This window comes from Myripristis murdjan, chromosome 9 (assembly GCF_902150065.1).
Source record: "Myripristis murdjan chromosome 9, fMyrMur1.1, whole genome shotgun sequence".
NCBI classification, from domain to species: domain Eukaryota; kingdom Metazoa; phylum Chordata; class Actinopteri; order Holocentriformes; family Holocentridae; genus Myripristis; species Myripristis murdjan.
This window is the reverse complement of record NC_043988.1, coordinates 16,691,763-16,708,578: the sequence shown is the minus strand read 5'-3', so window position 1 is coordinate 16,708,578 and position 16,816 is coordinate 16,691,763. Positions and strand designations below refer to the sequence as shown.

General features: G+C 43.4%; 1 protein-coding gene across 2 annotated transcripts in view; it reads left to right on the top strand.

Moving 5' to 3' along the window:
• The window catches only part of pip5k1bb (phosphatidylinositol-4-phosphate 5-kinase, type I, beta b), a 38,938-nt gene that overhangs the window by 11,639 nt on the left and 10,483 nt on the right, over positions 1-16,816 (top strand). For both annotated transcript variants that reach the window (XM_030059363.1, XM_030059362.1), the window contains exons 2-7: positions 1,319-1,422; positions 1,989-2,057; positions 2,914-3,044; positions 6,074-6,191; positions 8,916-9,068; positions 9,765-10,061. In XM_030059363.1, coding sequence (XP_029915223.1) covers positions 1,989-2,057; positions 2,914-3,044; positions 6,074-6,191; positions 8,916-9,068; positions 9,765-10,061 — 768 coding nt within the window. In that variant the 5' untranslated portion in view covers positions 1,319-1,422. The remainder of the gene's footprint in view (positions 1-1,318; positions 1,423-1,988; positions 2,058-2,913; positions 3,045-6,073; positions 6,192-8,915; positions 9,069-9,764; positions 10,062-16,816) is intronic.

The following is a 16,816-nucleotide window of genomic DNA, read 5'->3' as shown; positions in this document are numbered from 1 at the left end:
ACTTGAGCACAATAGGTTCTGATTGGATGTGAATGCGGTTGTGGACGTGGTCGAGGCTCACTGGACGTGGTGCTGATGGTTGTGTAATACTCGAGGCTCGGAGACTTGCAGGTGCATTTGCATGCAGGTGGCGGGGCTGCTGCTGCAGACAGAGTCCAAACTTTAGCAGCGTTTCTCTCAAGCCCCTAGTCCTTACTCGTCCTCCGTGTCTGTGTTTTTCTATGCCTCTCTCTCTCTGTCTCTCTCGCTCTCTTTCGCTCAATTAGATGCAGTTGTGCCAGAGTTGCACTGACTTGTGTCATTCTCCCAAATTTCCTTTGCAGCAGCGTGGAGGGTGGAAGGGAGAAGCAAGGGGAGAGAGCAGGAGAAAACAAGAGGGGAGGTGTGGGAGGGGGAGAGAGCGAGGGAGTGGTACAGTAAGATTCATGGAGAACAGGAGGGAGGAGGGTGAGGTAGGAGGGTGTTTTTGTGGCTCGGTAAGGACTTGGCAGTGTGTGTGTGTGTGTGTGTGTGTGTGTGTGTGTGTGTGTGTGTGTGTGTGTGTGTTTGTGCAGGTCACTTTCAGCCCTAGGGCTATGGGCCCATTTCACCTCATTCGCACACATCGTGAGGACTGGCAGCCTTCCTGTGTGCTTTAGGAGGTGACATTCATCCAGCACAGACACACCAAACAAATTCACACACACACACACACAAACACAGACACACACACACACACATAAGCTCCTCAGCAGAGAAAGAAGAATGCACTTGCAAGAAGTGAGAAATGAGGAGAAAGAGGAGGAGAAGGGAGGTGGAGGAAAGTTGAAGGCTGCAGTGCAGCTTGTTACGTCTGCACAGTGTGATTTGTGAAGTGCTGGAGTGACAGTCAGGAGGGTATTGTTCTCCCAAACAGGACTCTAATTAGGAGAGGTGGGATGGTTACATACACATGCTCGGTGGGAATGGGCTACGTACGCTCACACACACACACACACACTCACTCTTCATGAGTCACTAGTGGCTGTCAAAGCAGAGATCTTTCGCTCCAAGCCAATTCATCAGCGATGGTTTAGAAATAGACCAAATTGCCTTTCCTATCAGGCAGAGATTAACAGGGGAGAGATGAAATTAAAATGGCCTCAAAATGAAAACATGCAAGCGTATCACAGTTAATTAAAGAGCCTTTGCTGGTGGACATTTTCTCCTCAAAGTTTTCAGTTTGCCATATCGAAGCCTATGAGCAGAATCACTCCCTGCTGAGGCTGGGAGTGTTTATGTTTGTGCAGTATTTTCACTAATTGTAACTGTGACGCTCTCTGTGTCTGTTTCCTTCCAGAGGGACAACCAGCAGATCTGAACATCCTCATGTTTGCTCAACCTGATGACCAGGCGATGTGGCCCTGATCTCTGTTGCTCTTGCATAGCTTATTGTTAAGCAAGGCATGTTTTAAGCTCTTCTCTTCTGAACAAATTAACACCATACTTAGTTTTTTATCTATTATATTGCAATATCATTGAAGTGATAGTCATGTTTCCCTTCATACTGCACGTCTGTCATGGTCAGATGTGACAGACTTTAGCAAGAAAAGTGCATTTACCCACAGCTGTGCATGATTAATATGTTGAGATCATGGATAATAAGCACCCTATGGTCTCTATAAAGGGGCTAATTGGCCACAGCATTCCTCTCTTACAAATAATGCCATGACTCAAACCTTTTGACTATGTTATTTTGGCATATTCAAATTGAAATTTGTAGTTATTTGGAATGTACTATGAATCTCCTTTTGTGTTTAATGGTAGGATGAGACAAGTCACAGAGTCTCCAAAGTTTCAACATGGAGCCCTCTGTATGAAAGTGGGGTTCATGCTTGGGTATTGCACAAGGGAAATTAAAGAAGAAAATTTAGGAAGAAAAAAGTTTGATTGTGCTGATGTTGGGAAAGGATTGTCTTAATGCACCTTGTGATTTTGGTCTTCATTCCGTTGCTTTGTTTTTCCGTCAGATGTCAACTACAATGGAAAATGGGATGGGAGGGTCCTGGAACACGAGCAGAGAGAAAACGTACAAGAAGGTAAAAGTTTAACCACTTGTGTAAGTGCTGTACTGCACTCTGACTTGGTTTTATTAACTTCTTATGATGACTGTGAAACGGCCTCCATGATATTTGCTTTGGTTTCCTTCTGTTTAGAGTCAGTAAGTCCAAAAGACCTTTCCTTTTGAGCCCACGGCTCACATGAGACCTTTTAAATGTCTGTCCAGAGAACATAATGTTCTGACCCCTGCCAGGGCCGGCTGCCAGAGATCAGTCAAGTACTTGTCATAGTTGTTTTCTGGAGTTGTGTTTGTTTTTCACTTAAAACGTCATCGCTTAAACTACAAACGTAACTGCTATTAGGACTTCTGCAGTGGCTTCCCACATGACAAGACTTCCAGTATGTTTGTGTCTCGGCCTGTAAAAACTCTGGATTTGACAAACACAGTGTCACAGGATTTGTATTAAAATGAGCTGAAAATTATAGTGCATAGTCATTCTTTATAAACATCTAGATTTATAGTAATATAATAATAATAACCTTTATTTATAGAGCACTTTTCAAAACCACATGTGGCTAATTTTAATTTTGATGCCATATAAAAGGTCACAGTTTGACATGTGTAAATATCTTGGTAACTCCACCTTCAGTCAGTAAATCCACTTATGAGAAGAATTAAACAAAGGTCTCATACAGAGTAGGAGACGTTTGTTTCCTCAGAGGAGTATTAATAGCACCAGACCTGCCCAGACCAGACCATTTTTATTTATTTTTATATCTTTGACTTGACTTTGATTAGGTTGATCTTATTTATGTTTTAGAATGCATCTAGTAGTCGCACCAGCAAAAGCCTGGTATTATAGCTTTGCCGATCTCTTCTATGTGTGCATCCAGACGACGTCATCAGCCCTGAAGGGGTCCATTCAGCTGGGTATCGGCTACACTGTGGGCAACCTGACGTCCAAACCTGACAGAGATGTCCTCATGCAAGACTTCTACGTGGTGGAGAGTGTCTTTCTACCCAGGTAATCACTCACTTAAATTAAACACGGGACATATTCATACTTAGGCATGTAGCTGTGAATTTCATATGAAATGTGATTATATGTTTGCTTTGCAGCGTTCTTTTACACTGTGACTTGCTTGTGCAGCAGCAGCATACACAGTGCCACAGACAGGAGAGGCAGACTTTTATATAAACCCAAGGTCACTGGACTACAAAAGGCACTGAATCAGAGAGCTGCTTCATAAAAGCAGATTGCATGTAGGTGGTAACAAGCTGCTACAATCCCCTGACTCTGCAATGCAAATGACTGCAAAGGGAACAAAGACTAAGCTTGTCCTGTCTGCCTGCTCAAATAGGACCTGCTCAAATATTGTACGTCTGGATCTTGTGTGGACAAAAAAAAGGTTAAAACTATTTTGTGTTTAATCCTCAATAGAAGCCTCATGATACAGTGCTTAAATTATATTATCAATTCCAAAGAAGTGAGGCTGTTACCAGAAGCCATAAACATAATAATTGTGAATTTGCTCGCCTGCGTCATGATGCCTGGATAAAACTATTGTGGTGGATTATCCTGCCAAGAACATTAAGATCGGCTTACGGTGCGCCTCTTACTGCCAGAGAGCAACACATGCGTCACTCGGTGACCACATTGTCATCTTTCTGTTGACTTCACAGTTACAACATCAGCTCAAAGAAATATTTTACGCAACCCAAAGCTGCACCCAAACATATGTAAGCATAGAACTGCTTAGATGCATAGATGTTACCCACTAACAAATTAAGTGTCTGTGTTAGATGTCATCATTTGATGTTTGATGTGCGGATGGACTGATGTAACGATAAATAGCTCCTTGTCTTTTTTAAAAAGTAGGTTTATGTTAAGCCCAGTATCACTGTTTACAGCCTTGAAGGACTTTATATGCCCACATGTTGAAAACAAAACAGCATGACACCCTCTGACTTAATTCTCATAGCGGGCAAGAAATAACTCCCAAAAAAAAAAAAAAAAAAAAAAAAAAAAAACAGATGGAACAGGGCCAAAAACAGAAGAAACAGGAAAAATGATGGATGTTTGGGTATATTTTATGAAACAACAACAACAACATCAACAACAGCAAGAAGGAGTTCTACAAATGGACATCAGTACTAATTAAGAAAACAGACTTAAAGAATAATTTTTCTGTTAACACTGATGGATGACTCCAGTCTGATGGGTCACACAGAGAGAGAGAGAGAGAGGGAGAGGGAGAGAGAGAGAGAGTCCTACCAGGAAATGCTCTCTGTGGTTTCACCTTGAAATTGAGCACCAGGATATGCAAACTTTGTATGCTTTATGCAAACCCTGGCCTTGGCACGCACGCTGGCCTGTAATCACCAGCAACAACTAAACAACACTCCTTTCTAGGTGTTGGCTATACGCTGATGACTGTCAATTACCTGCAATAGCTTTCTGGGACAGTGAAGCACTGAATGTGAACAATTGCAGGCGAGGTTCTTACATCATCCTTCATCATCTGCACCCAATGTGAAGTCTTTCCACATAATGAAACAGTTATTGTTGTCTTCCACAGGCACCTTTTCACTGGGGAAAGATTTTGCAAACAAGTGATAAACGCTGCATGTCGCATTACCCGAAACAAGACGATCACAAAAGACACAACAAAAAACATAATCATCGGTGGAGGAGAATGAAATATATTATGTCTGTCTTCTAATATAACCATTCTCCTCTCTCATGCTGTTTCCTGCAAATGTTCTGTCCTGCTTTGTAGCACACAAACACAACCCCCTCTTTTGTCTCTCCCAGACGGGAGAGTATGCTGAGCGCGCGGCTGAGTGACGGAGAGCTCTCAGATGCTTTTATTACCTCCCTCCCTCTCACCACTTTGCTGCATCTCTTTCCTCTTTTTCTTGATGTTCCTCTCCAGAGATTTTTCGGTGTTTGTCCTGTCAGACTAGTTTTGGATGGCGGGACATCTCAGAGTGCGTTGGGACTCCCATGCCTGCGCTCTGCATGTTCCTTTGTGCAAATATCTCCCAACAGCACAGCAAGCACGCATCCTCACACAGGCCGACACACACACACACACGCTTGCCTGATTTTAATGAATGAAACACTTCCAGGTGATGCTAAATGGTTCCCATGTGAGGCCTATTTTACCATTATGGACTGTAATGCCGTGCAGCTGTAAATAATTGCTCCCTGCCCACACACGCTAAACAGAGCAGATTTCATTCAGGAGTAATCACAGGTATAGTGTTACCAGACTGTATCCCATTACTGAACACAACACCGGTACATAACAACACAGTAGCCTCCTTCCCCAGAAAACAATCCAAAATCTCACACTATTACCTAGATTTAGAGCTGCCCTGGAAAACAAAAACCTTCATTAGCCCACTTCTCTTAGATTTGGGGGTCAGTGGGATTGATGTTGATGAAGGACTTAGCATCAGACGCTGTTAAGGCCCGCGTCATCATGTCCAGGTTGCTTACAAAACAGGCTCAGTGTGTGTTGGAGCTGTGCCCACCTGAGAATGTTCCACATGACAAACAAGCCAACAAAAATATAGGTGATTTTTTTTTTCCATTCTTCCTTTTCTTTTTCCTGTTCCCCTTTTTGCCCCCTGAGCGACAGGCTCATGTGTTTGGTATTGTCCCGATTCAGTAATCAGAGCCATCCTCTGTCTCCAGGCGTGCAACTCTATACAGGCCAGTGTGTTGCTACAATACTGCTTCCTCTGGGTTCCCAAAGATTACTTTACTGAAGTCTGTTCTCACAGAGGGGGGGTCGCATTACTGTTACACTTAATGGAGGTCAATAACCCAGATGGACAGGCAGGAATATTAGGTGCTAGAACCCAGTTTTTCTTCTGTTGTGGTCTGTATGTGTTTGTTTGGTTAGAGGATGCCTGTCTGGTTCACTAATATCTTATGTTGCACTTAAATAATATTGAAGGTTTCCTCCAAAGCTCCCTCCTTTGGAGTAGCGTGTCTAATCTTCCGTTTTGTCTTACTGCTTGGTTTTGCATGACAAATATCAGTGAGGGGAGCAACTTGACGCCAGCACATCACTACCCAGACTTCCGCTTCAAGACCTACGCCCCGCTGGCCTTCCGCTACTTCAGGGACCTGTTCGGCATCAAACCAGATGACTACCTGGTAAGACTGGGCCCTGTCAGCTCTAGCTGAGATGCGACAGGGTGTCCCTACCCCGTCGACAGTCATGCTGCTGAGCTTGTCTTCTCATTCAGTGCTGATGATTGGGTTAAAATGCATTAATAATATAATTAGAGTCATAACATAGTTTGATTTATCTTAATCAGAGAAAGGTCATGATCACTGTAGGCATATTTAAATCAACTCACTTAGATTTGTGCTCAATCGGCTCTTTTTTTCAGACATTTAAACACTATTAGGTTTCAGTGTTAGAAAAAGAAACTTTTTTTCATACATATTCTGCAACATCAAATAGAAAATATATAGTTAATATAATTTTACTCACATTTCCCTATAATTCAGGAGGACATATTTGATATTATTGGACATCTTTGGGTCGCCACTAGATTTTAGAATAGAGGTCTCTGGGTTCGAACAGATTTCTGCCGCACAGTGTGCATTTTTAATGACAAACCCACTGATGGCAGGACAGGCAAGGTTGAAGAGATTAAAGTGTGCATACCAAAACCCAGATAATAAGCAATATGTTTCTTTCATAAAAAAATAATGCACAGTATATAATGATAATAATTAATCTGGATAATGTCACTTCAATCAAGATGCTCTGTACATCACAAAAATAAAAGAAAAATCATTTGGACAAATTGTCAACTTATGTCATTCATCGGATGTCAAGACGGCTGCAGGGTGAACGTGTTTACATGACATCCTTCTCTGAGTAAAGTTACCTCACAAAAACAGCGGGTGAAATCAACGCTACCTTGTGCCATGTCAGTGCGTTAATGGCTTTATGCTTTAATCCGGTTATGCAGAGTATTGTGTGCATTGAAGCACCCAGTGAGATGGAGAAAGCAGACTGCTCTCTCGCATATTCTAATTCTTATTTTATATCAAGCCTGTCAATTGAGAATGAATTCTTACAGAAATATGGCAGATATTAAGAAAACCATTCCACCCGTGAAGCGCTAATGACCTGAGACTTTGATTGTCTTCCTCATGAATTAGTTCCCACTGACTGGCTTTGAATATTCTGGTCGGTGTGTACTTAATCGTGAAGGAATTCAACCGTGCTTTTTATAGAGCAAGCGGGCTGGTCGTGCCACGCCCCGGCTGGGCAGGAGAATGTAAAGGAAGCATAACATCGCAGAGGTGGAGGTTTCTGAGCTAATGACTGAGCAAACTGAGCACGTCCTTTTTATGAGGGGTTTAATTGGCTTCCATGCTGAATGGAAACAGCAGATGATTCCATGGTTTCAGAGAGAGAGAGACTGAGAGAGAGAGAGAGTACTGTTTTTGAAGGATTTACCCGGCTGATTGAGCTCCTTCATGTCTAATACCGCTTAGCAGACATATTCAAAGAACACACTCATTTCTAACACAGGTACACAGATCTGCATGCCTGTGTCTCGCCCTTAATGTTTCAATTCACTGAGGAACATCTCGCCATCACACTCATCCCAATCCTACACATAAGGTTCTTGCTCGGAGCAAATATTGGATTTTGGTTAATCTTGTTACAGCTTCATCATGTTATGTTGCCGTTTTCCTATTTTCCCCTCTGCCTCCGAGGCATTCAGCTACCCACCACCAGCTGCGTTTTTGCCTTTTGAATGCTAAATTCATTTTTGCATAACTGAGAGACAAAAGGCGCCAGAAGAGAGACGGAGATAAAATGCACTTCAAGGCAGTAGAGGAGGGATGACATAGGACACAGCAGCTCAGAGGATGTACTCTTGATTGATGCCCTTGAGGTGATGATGAATTCAGTCAGGCAGAGGCCGCAGCAGTCTAATTACAAGAGAGAGAGAGAGAGAACACACACACACATGCACACATGGTCTTGCATACAAATGCAAATAAACTGCGGATATGTTTGTGCTGGCAGCTCAACGTGACTGCAGACGGCCATCAGTCTCTGGGGGAGTGAGCGAATGCCTCCAGTCTTTCTCTCTGTCCTGTGACCATGTTGCTCTCATAACGCTCCGATTAACATCTGAAACCTGCTATTCGCTCCGCTACTCCCCGCCACACTTTGATTCCCACGCTGGGATGTTTCCAAGGCCTGTGTACATGAAAGTTGTTCTTGATGTGTTCTCTGTGAATGAAAGCCGTGCTTTCACCTTTTCACCATCCCCAGTGTTCAAATAAACCTCACCAAGGAGATTTTGTTTTTTGCTGTTGTAACTTAGCTTGCGTGTCTCTCTGTAAGCAGAATAGCACAAAATCGTAGGGACAGATTTCAATGAAATTTTGTGAACAAAAAAGCCTTGGGCCAAGGAACAATTGATTTGATTTTGGTGGTTATTTGGATCTGGAGTTTCCCTCCCGCTTTGATAAACATTGTTTTTTGGTTGTTTTTTTTTTTTGATAGTATTGGATTCCATGGACATGTGAATCATGCATGAAACCAGAAAAATAAAACAATTTTCTGAATAGGACCTGATGCCACCCACACTCATGCGGTGCTGTTTTCTTCTCTGAATGCAGAATAAACAACAGATGTTTGTGGGGTTTTTTTAGTTTGTTGTAAATAAACTTAGTGATTTGATTTTTGTTTTGGACTATTGCGGCTTTTTGCGTGTCCTGTGTAAGTCAGTGTGCCTTGGGCTGTTGATGTTTGTGTAGTTGTTTGTTTGTATTGTGACCTCTGCCTCTTATTGTGTGTGTGACGCTAACACAGTTTGTTTTATGGTGTCGCTCCCTCAGTATTCCCTGGTGAACGAGCCTCTGATCGAGCTGTCCAACCCAGGGGCCAGCGGCTCTCTCTTCTACCTGACCAGTGATGATGAGTTCATCATTAAAACCGTCCAGCACAAAGAGGCCAAGTTTCTACAGAGACTACTGCCTGGATACTACATGGTGAGACTCAGAGTGAATCCACAATCTGTACTGGATCTCAAATGTTAATGTCTCTGCAAACGTTCAAATTTATCTCTTTAAATCAATGATAATTAGATTCGAATTAGATGTGTTTCAGGGTTTTTTAATTAGCATGTATCATCATGTGTGTGTGTGTGTATGGTGCAGTAAGGTAACACTCTAAAGCCATCACCATACTCTGCTGCTGCAAATGTTGGAAGTATCAATTGGCTTGTTGAGTCGAAACTTGGTCAGCATAGAGTTGTTGCAGTATAAACCGTATTACCCATCACAGATGCTGTTATATTTGAATTTCAACACAGCAGGAGATGCTCAGGAATATTTGATGTAGTTCAACGCCATGGAGCGACAGTGTGCAGAACATTACAGATGTCATCTTAGAGAAGCCTTTATTTGGTCAAATGCATGTATTTATCAATTTTTTTCCCAATGCCTTTAAACATGACTCAGCAAATCAGACGTGAGGACCAGAAATGTCTCTTTCATAGCAGATTTTTGTCATCAAGCCCATGATGTTTGAAATCTCTTTTCTGGAGATTCTGAAGTTATTGAGGATGAAAGTGATCCATGTGTATGAAATAATCTCTTTGTGTTTTGATGCTAGTCACTATTATATTGGCAGTAAAGCCCAACCTGACTCATGCTATCATGTGCGGGTCCTGTTCACGCCCACAGAACCTGAACCAGAACCCACGTACGCTGCTGCCTAAATTCTACGGCCTGTACTGCATCCAGTCTGGGGGCATCAACATCCGCCTGGTGGTGATGAACAACGTGCTGCCGCGCTCCGTCAAGATGCACTACAAGTACGACCTGAAGGGATCCACCTACAAGAGGCGAGCATCCAGGAAAGAGAGAGAGAAGGCCTGTCCCACCTACAAAGACCTGGACTTCCAGGACATGCACGAGGGCTTGTACTTTGACGCGGAGACGTACAACAACCTGATGAAGACGCTGCAGAGAGACTGTCGGGTAGGCGTGCATGCACATGCGTAGGCACATGTTCACTGAAGTCTCGGCTTATTAGTCAGACACCGTCTCTGAACCAGCAAGGTCATACCACAATAATGGAATTGCCGTCATCAAAGCATAAGTGCAACAAAGGAAGCCATTCAGCAAACAGGGAATCTGAGATTCTTCAGCGCAGATATAACCAGGTTGTTGGCTCTGGCGATCTTTCCGTTTATTTTTAAACCAGATCAGATATCACCCTTATCAGATCAGACGTGGCTCCTCTTTTTGTCTCGAAGGCCAGCTCTGCAGTATTCCCATACCTTCATTCATTCCTGTCCTAAAATGGTGGACTTTTGTGTGGCGTCGCCCCACATGGACATCAGGTCATGTGCCATATCAGAGGGCAAGAGGGGTGCAGATTGCATTTGACATGGGAAAACATCGAAGTGAGGGGATTTATCTGTCTTTGGGAAATCAGCAACCTTTCCCCCCTTTTTCATTTAGCTGATTGTGGAAATATGTGCAGCCACACATGAAGCTGTACGAGTTTGCCACATAGCACAGTAGTTCAGGACAGTGTATGTGTGTGTGTGCCTCTTATACTGGGCAAAATATTTTGAGAAGTGGGTGCTTACTGTCTGCAGTGTGTTTCCACTGCACGTTTAGTTAAAAGCTCCCAGGCACTTGCTCCTCGCTACCCCGTACTCTGTCCTGCCCACTCTGCCTCTGCCTACATGACAGCTCTCCCAAACACTAAATGTGATTAAGACATGATCCTGGTGGCGTGAGAGACTAAGAGCTCGGTCCAAAGATAGGCCTCCAATCTATGGCTCGAATTCTTCTCCATTTCAGAGCAGGGGCCAGCAGATTGTCCCGGCTAATCTAAGGGAATTCGTTTGCTATTGTTCAACAGGAGACGTGAGCCATGCTTTAGTGATCTGCTAGAGAGTCACGAAACCAGACCAGGTTACACAAAACGGGTTACCTGAAATGGTACAGAGGCTTCAGCATGCAATATCTATGCTGTCATTCACTATTTTCATGTGGACAATGTGGGGAAATTCCTCAGGAGTGTGTCAGGCAACTTGTTTGTGAACAAAAGATAGTAGAAACTTGAAAAACCCTCTGAGGTGATGAGGCAACATGTGACTTTTCTTTCTTTTTTATTTTTACCTCTATTTGTTTTTGTGATGGCTCACTGCATCACAGGCGAGGAAAAAGCCTTGAGGCTTAAAAAAAAAAAAAAAAAAGACAAGAAACATATCATTTCTAAGTAGGTTACATTCCATTGAGGGTTATGTCACTTTGTGAATTTTTGTGATTTAACCTCATTTTTACCAGACACAAGGCTTGTTTTTCGCCTCCAAAATAACAAGAATGGAGATATTGTACCTCTGAGGCCTAAAGGCTATTTGTGAGGATACTGAAAATAATCCCAGAAGTAGACTCAGTGAACCAGTAGGCACACAGTAGCACTAGTTACACTTAACGATGGACTGATAAACAGTAACAGTGAAATATGAGACAAGAAGATGGAGTAGACATCGTGAAAAGTTAATCCTTTAGTTTGGATCCCATGCTCAGTCACATGCTTACACAGTGACATTTCTACCGTCTCTATCATCGGGACAAATCAAATTTCATTATGAGATAATGTGGGTGATGATAACATGACTTCAAGGCGGTGGTTTAGTAGTATTTTCGCTCTCATGGTGGCTGATTAATGATGTGGTTTAGAGCAGGCCAGTGGAATACTTTATGCCCAAAGTCCCCTGTGTTGTAATCCGGTTTGTTCCACTTGACATGCAGTATCTGCACAACACACTTGCTCTCTCTCTGTCTTTCTTTCTCTCTCTCTCTTTCTCTCCCTCCCTCATACACACACACACACATCTGCAGCCTCATAGAGAACCCTCCACTCTGACATTTAATGTGGGCTCTGACCTTGACGTGGCGGGATGTGTGGATCAGTGCATTAGAGGAAGGAAGACTTCCTGCTGGGCGCTGCCAACCTGTCAGACCAGGCAACCCGTCACAGTCTCATTCAGCTAACAACTTAATGGCTTCCATTACACCGGCCTCAGCTTAATTGTTAACAATTTCTAGTGTGCGGGAATAGCAAAAATCTTGATGGGTTTATTGCCAAACTTCGATTGCTTACGTATGGGATGGAGTTAGATGTAATGAACAGCGTGATGCTGCGGGTATATTTAGGCCTGTTAGGTAACAGTCCACCCTTTGTGAGTGTGTGTGTGTGTGTGTGTGTGTGTGTGTGTGTGTTTTCATGGTGTTTGGTCTTGATGGCCACTGAGACAACCTTCTCTTCTCTTCTCTTCTCTTCTCTTCTCTTCTCTTCTCTTCTCTTCTCTTTAGTTGTTGCTCTTTAGTAGGAGACTTGTCAGTGGAGAGGCAACGATGAAGAGGGGATTACTGTAAAATGGCCCCTGCTGTTGGAAGCCTTAAGCTTCTCTCTCTCTCTCTCTCTCTCTCTCTCTCTCTCTCTCTCTCTCTCTTTCTCACACACTCACACACACACACACACACACACTGTACCTCACTCTTTCTAACCCTCAATTCTTCAGGATGATTTTCTTCCTCGTAGTAAAAAAAAATCCCAGTTGAGAGAAATCATTAGCTATCAAGAACAAACTGCAACTCCACTATCTATGTCCACTATCCTGAAATTTGCTGTTTTACTACTGGAGAAAAAAAATCCTTTTTTTTTTTTTACTTTTGAATAACAAGCTTGGACATTCCTCAGTCCTCGGGAACATCTTCCTTCTTAAATGTTTTCTTTTTAATGTTTTGTTAAGCAGATTACGGCCAGAGTCACATCCTCTCCTCCTGCTAACTCAGTGCTTCCTTAATGTTTAAGCTGACAACACACGTGCGCACACACATCACGAATATGCTCATGCATACCACAGTTATGCAGTGACTGAGAAGCCTCTACTTTGTGTGTGTGTGTATGTGTGTCTAAACACTTATAGGCTATGTATATATAGGCATTGAGTGTATTTCTATATGTATAAGACTTTGGAGCAGCAGCTGGTAGAGACCCTGTTCTCTTCGGTTTGTTTTTGTCATGGCTTCCTGCCCTCGCCTCCTGAGCAGGAAACAAAATGCCCTCTAAGCAGAATTTCTGTCCATTTCCATGAGTAAGCAGCTAACCTCTCGCCCCAGGAGAGCGCTGCAGGACCAGGACACGCAAGAGGGGGCAGCAGAAGGGAGGTGACACAGGGTAAGAGAGGCGGAGGGAGCAAGGAAGTAGCTGCAGGGGGCACTGAGAAAAGAGTCAAGGGAAGGGGATGTGAAACAGGGTCCAGTGCTTTCCCAGAAAAATGTTCTTGGTGGGGTAGCACCATCATTTTTGGCCGTTGTATGACACTGAAACACTCACATGCCCTCGCTCCTTACAAGAAAAGGGGAAGAGGAGGCAGAGCAGAGGGTTTCAGACTGAGGTTGGAAGGTAATCATGGAGGATATCTCTGCTATGTGGGTTGCTTTGAGGGAAATGTAGGGTACGCTCTCTTCCTTGCTGGTCTTCTCTCTCCTTTCCCCTCTCCGTCACTCAGCAGCTCCCCCGGTACTCTTCAAATGCCAAAACAACTGAGGACATTAATAATCCATGTACAGAGAGAGAGCGTTAGAGTGCGTTCATAGTAGGAGAGTGTGTGCGTGTGTGTGAGTGTGTGTTTGATTTGTAACAGAGAGCAGCATCACGTCCCTGTTGTGCTACTGTTACTGTGCAGCAGCTGTCTGGCAGACGGAAATAATAATGATAGCGATGCTGATGATGATGTCAAGCTGTTGTGACAGTTTTGCTCACAGTACATTTGGCAGCGGAGGTCTCCTCAGCGCGCGGGGGGGCGACCCCAGCTGAACTCCATCAACATGCTTTTACTGCTCAATTTCAGCATTCCCGGAATAGGAATTCAATAATCTAATCTAATATCCGAGTGGGAACGTAAACAGAAAGGTTTAGACAGCGCAGCCAGGTGCGGAAAATAATGTGTTGCATAGCAGCCAAGGCTCCGTGTAGCTAAACATACACTGCCATGTCCTTTATAGTTGCCCCTCCTTAGCCATGTGATGCTGTTACAACAATGGCCTCTCTCACTCGACTGAAGAAAACCAAGAGACTGATCTGACTTGCAAAAGTCAGTCACAACACTTTCCTAAAAAACATCCACTACACTGCATCATTGTTGCTGTATTTTACACAGAACATCTATGTCTAATTGTACAGGTTGTAAAATTGTACAAATAAGCGTATATTAAGCTATTGAATATGAATACAGCTTGTGCATAGGGTTATATTAAGAATACAATCTGTGGATGTGGTGTAACCCAGGCTCACTCCTGCAGACAGGAGGTTATTCATGAGAAAATAACACGCTGATGACATGCCGGTGTATATACAATTACTGCTGGATGAAGGAGGACAGTGAAGCCCTGTTCACATTAGCACTGGGGCTTGAAACCCACAGTTATTAACCTTGAACCGGGGTGATTTGCGTGTCCGTACACACAAATATTTAGAAGATTGAGAGCACTTGCTTGTATGAAGTTATAGGACTCGCTCCTGTATTTTCAATTATATCACTGAGCATCAGCTACAGGTTATCATGTCACGTTCTCATGCATGCACATATGGTCAGGTTCATTTGCATAGTACCAAGAATTACACTGGAGATGGAACTTCCTGTTTGCAGCAGGGCTTGGCACTACTAGCTGTCACTTAAAAATCGCCTGTGAGCTGGACCAGATTAAGCTCTAAAATGAGGAGCGACAACCGTCTTTAGCTCTAATGTGAACAGGACCTGAGAGTGCATCACAGCAGGCTCCTCACACCGCAGTGCAGCAAGAGTTTCTCAAAAGTACTCTGAGAACAAGCAGAAAGAGAGAGAGAGAGAGAAAAAAACTTTTGAAACTGTTTTCCTTTGAGTTAGTGATTACTTTAAAGGACATTTTGATAGATGTTTAATTAAAATAGGAGCATTTGATTTTGGAATATCAGCAAGTTTTAGCAAGATACAGGCTGTTATTCACAAAAATGTGTTACCTCCTTCGTGTCTGGAAAAGCCCAAATTTATTATCTAATATGTTAACTGATAGCAGGTTGTCCTCATAAATGAACAGTACTTGCTTTTGAGGAGTGGGCCCCCAAATGCTCGCAGTGTGTGGTGTGTGTGAAACCACAAGGGATGGATAATTGCTCCAGCACAAACAACAGAGCCGTATGAAATCTGGATGCGGGCGTATGTCTTTGAAGCTGCTCAGAGAGTGCGATCCTAACTGCAGTCAGCACATAAACGGTTATCAGTGCTGTAGCTGAGCTGAAAAAGAAGTGTGAAGAGGCTCTCTGCTCTGTCTTTTTCAGCACACACACGCTGTTTTCAGAAGCTGCCAGTGTATTAGTGTCACGGCAAAGTGGGGCATGCCAGCCGGCACTAGTGGGGAGCTCTACAGCCCCACTGGCACGGAGAGAGATGGGTGTGGGAGGACGGAATATGCTGGAAAACATCAAAGATTTGTTTAAGGATTGTTGGGATTAGCCTTTCCTATTCACGTAAAGCTGTGTTAAGCTTCGGGAATACAGTGTTGTGTTTGAAATGAGATTGTAGGAGGAGTTGTTCAGGTCAGGATTCAGTTGAACACTTACACCCTGATATCCTGTTGCTTCAAGGCAGAATCCTAGACTTGAACATAAAGTTGCACATAAAGAAATATCTGCAGTAAACCGCAGAGAGGGTGAAAGGGAATGCGTCCCCTCCTATAACTTGATGCACAAACAGCCCCATAAATGCAGCTGTTTTCTTTGTGCTGTGTTCGATTGTTTGCCTGGGAAAGCTGGGGCCAGCACAGCCAGTAATGGCCTTCTGTAGGCAGCCTGGTGTGTGTGGCTCTATTCAAAATGGCTGCTGTTTGAATAAGCTGGGGGAGTTCGAGCGAACCGATGCAAATCGTTGATATGGAAAAGGCAAAGCTCAAACAAAAGCCCAAGTGTTTGTTTGAGTCCGTCATTATGTCTCCTTTGTGTGTGTGTGTGTGTTTGTGTGTTTGTGTGTGTGTATGTGTGTGTGTTCTGTTGGTCATACAGAAAGCACTGAAACAACAGCTCATGCAACGCTTACATAATTTACAGCTAATAAAGTGACTTGTGTGAATGCGTCTCTTTTGACCCTGTATTGCAAATGAGTGCTATAAAAGCTAAGAGGAAGGTGCAGGTGGTCTTTTATTTTGACATGTGTTACCTTTATTTTGACTTCTACTATATTTTGACTATATTACTATTTTAATATTTTGTCCTACAGTCTTCATTAAAACAGGTCAGTGTCATCTGGAGTCTTTGTCACTGCTCTCTTGGACTGTTCTCTCAAGTTTAACGCTGATTTGTTTGTTTGTTATTGCCTCTAATCCTCTGGGCGTGGAAACACGTTTATTTATGGTTGAAAGGGAGAATACGCTGTAGGGGTTTCCATGACGATAATGGTGAACATACCAGTGGTTTTAGTCACCGCGTTGTGTTTGGGTGTTTCTCGTAAGGAGAGTCTTTCCATCATGCTTGCCTAACATGCACCTTCCTCCTCCCCTCCTGTTTATCAGCCTTTTTTCAGCTGATCATATCTGGTCACACGCACACACACACACACATTCATACTCACACACACACACAGAGACTCAAACACACACTCATACTCACACACACAGAATGCTGGCAGACATAGGCAGGCAGGCAGGCAAGCTGCCAGACAGCCTGATGGAGGGAG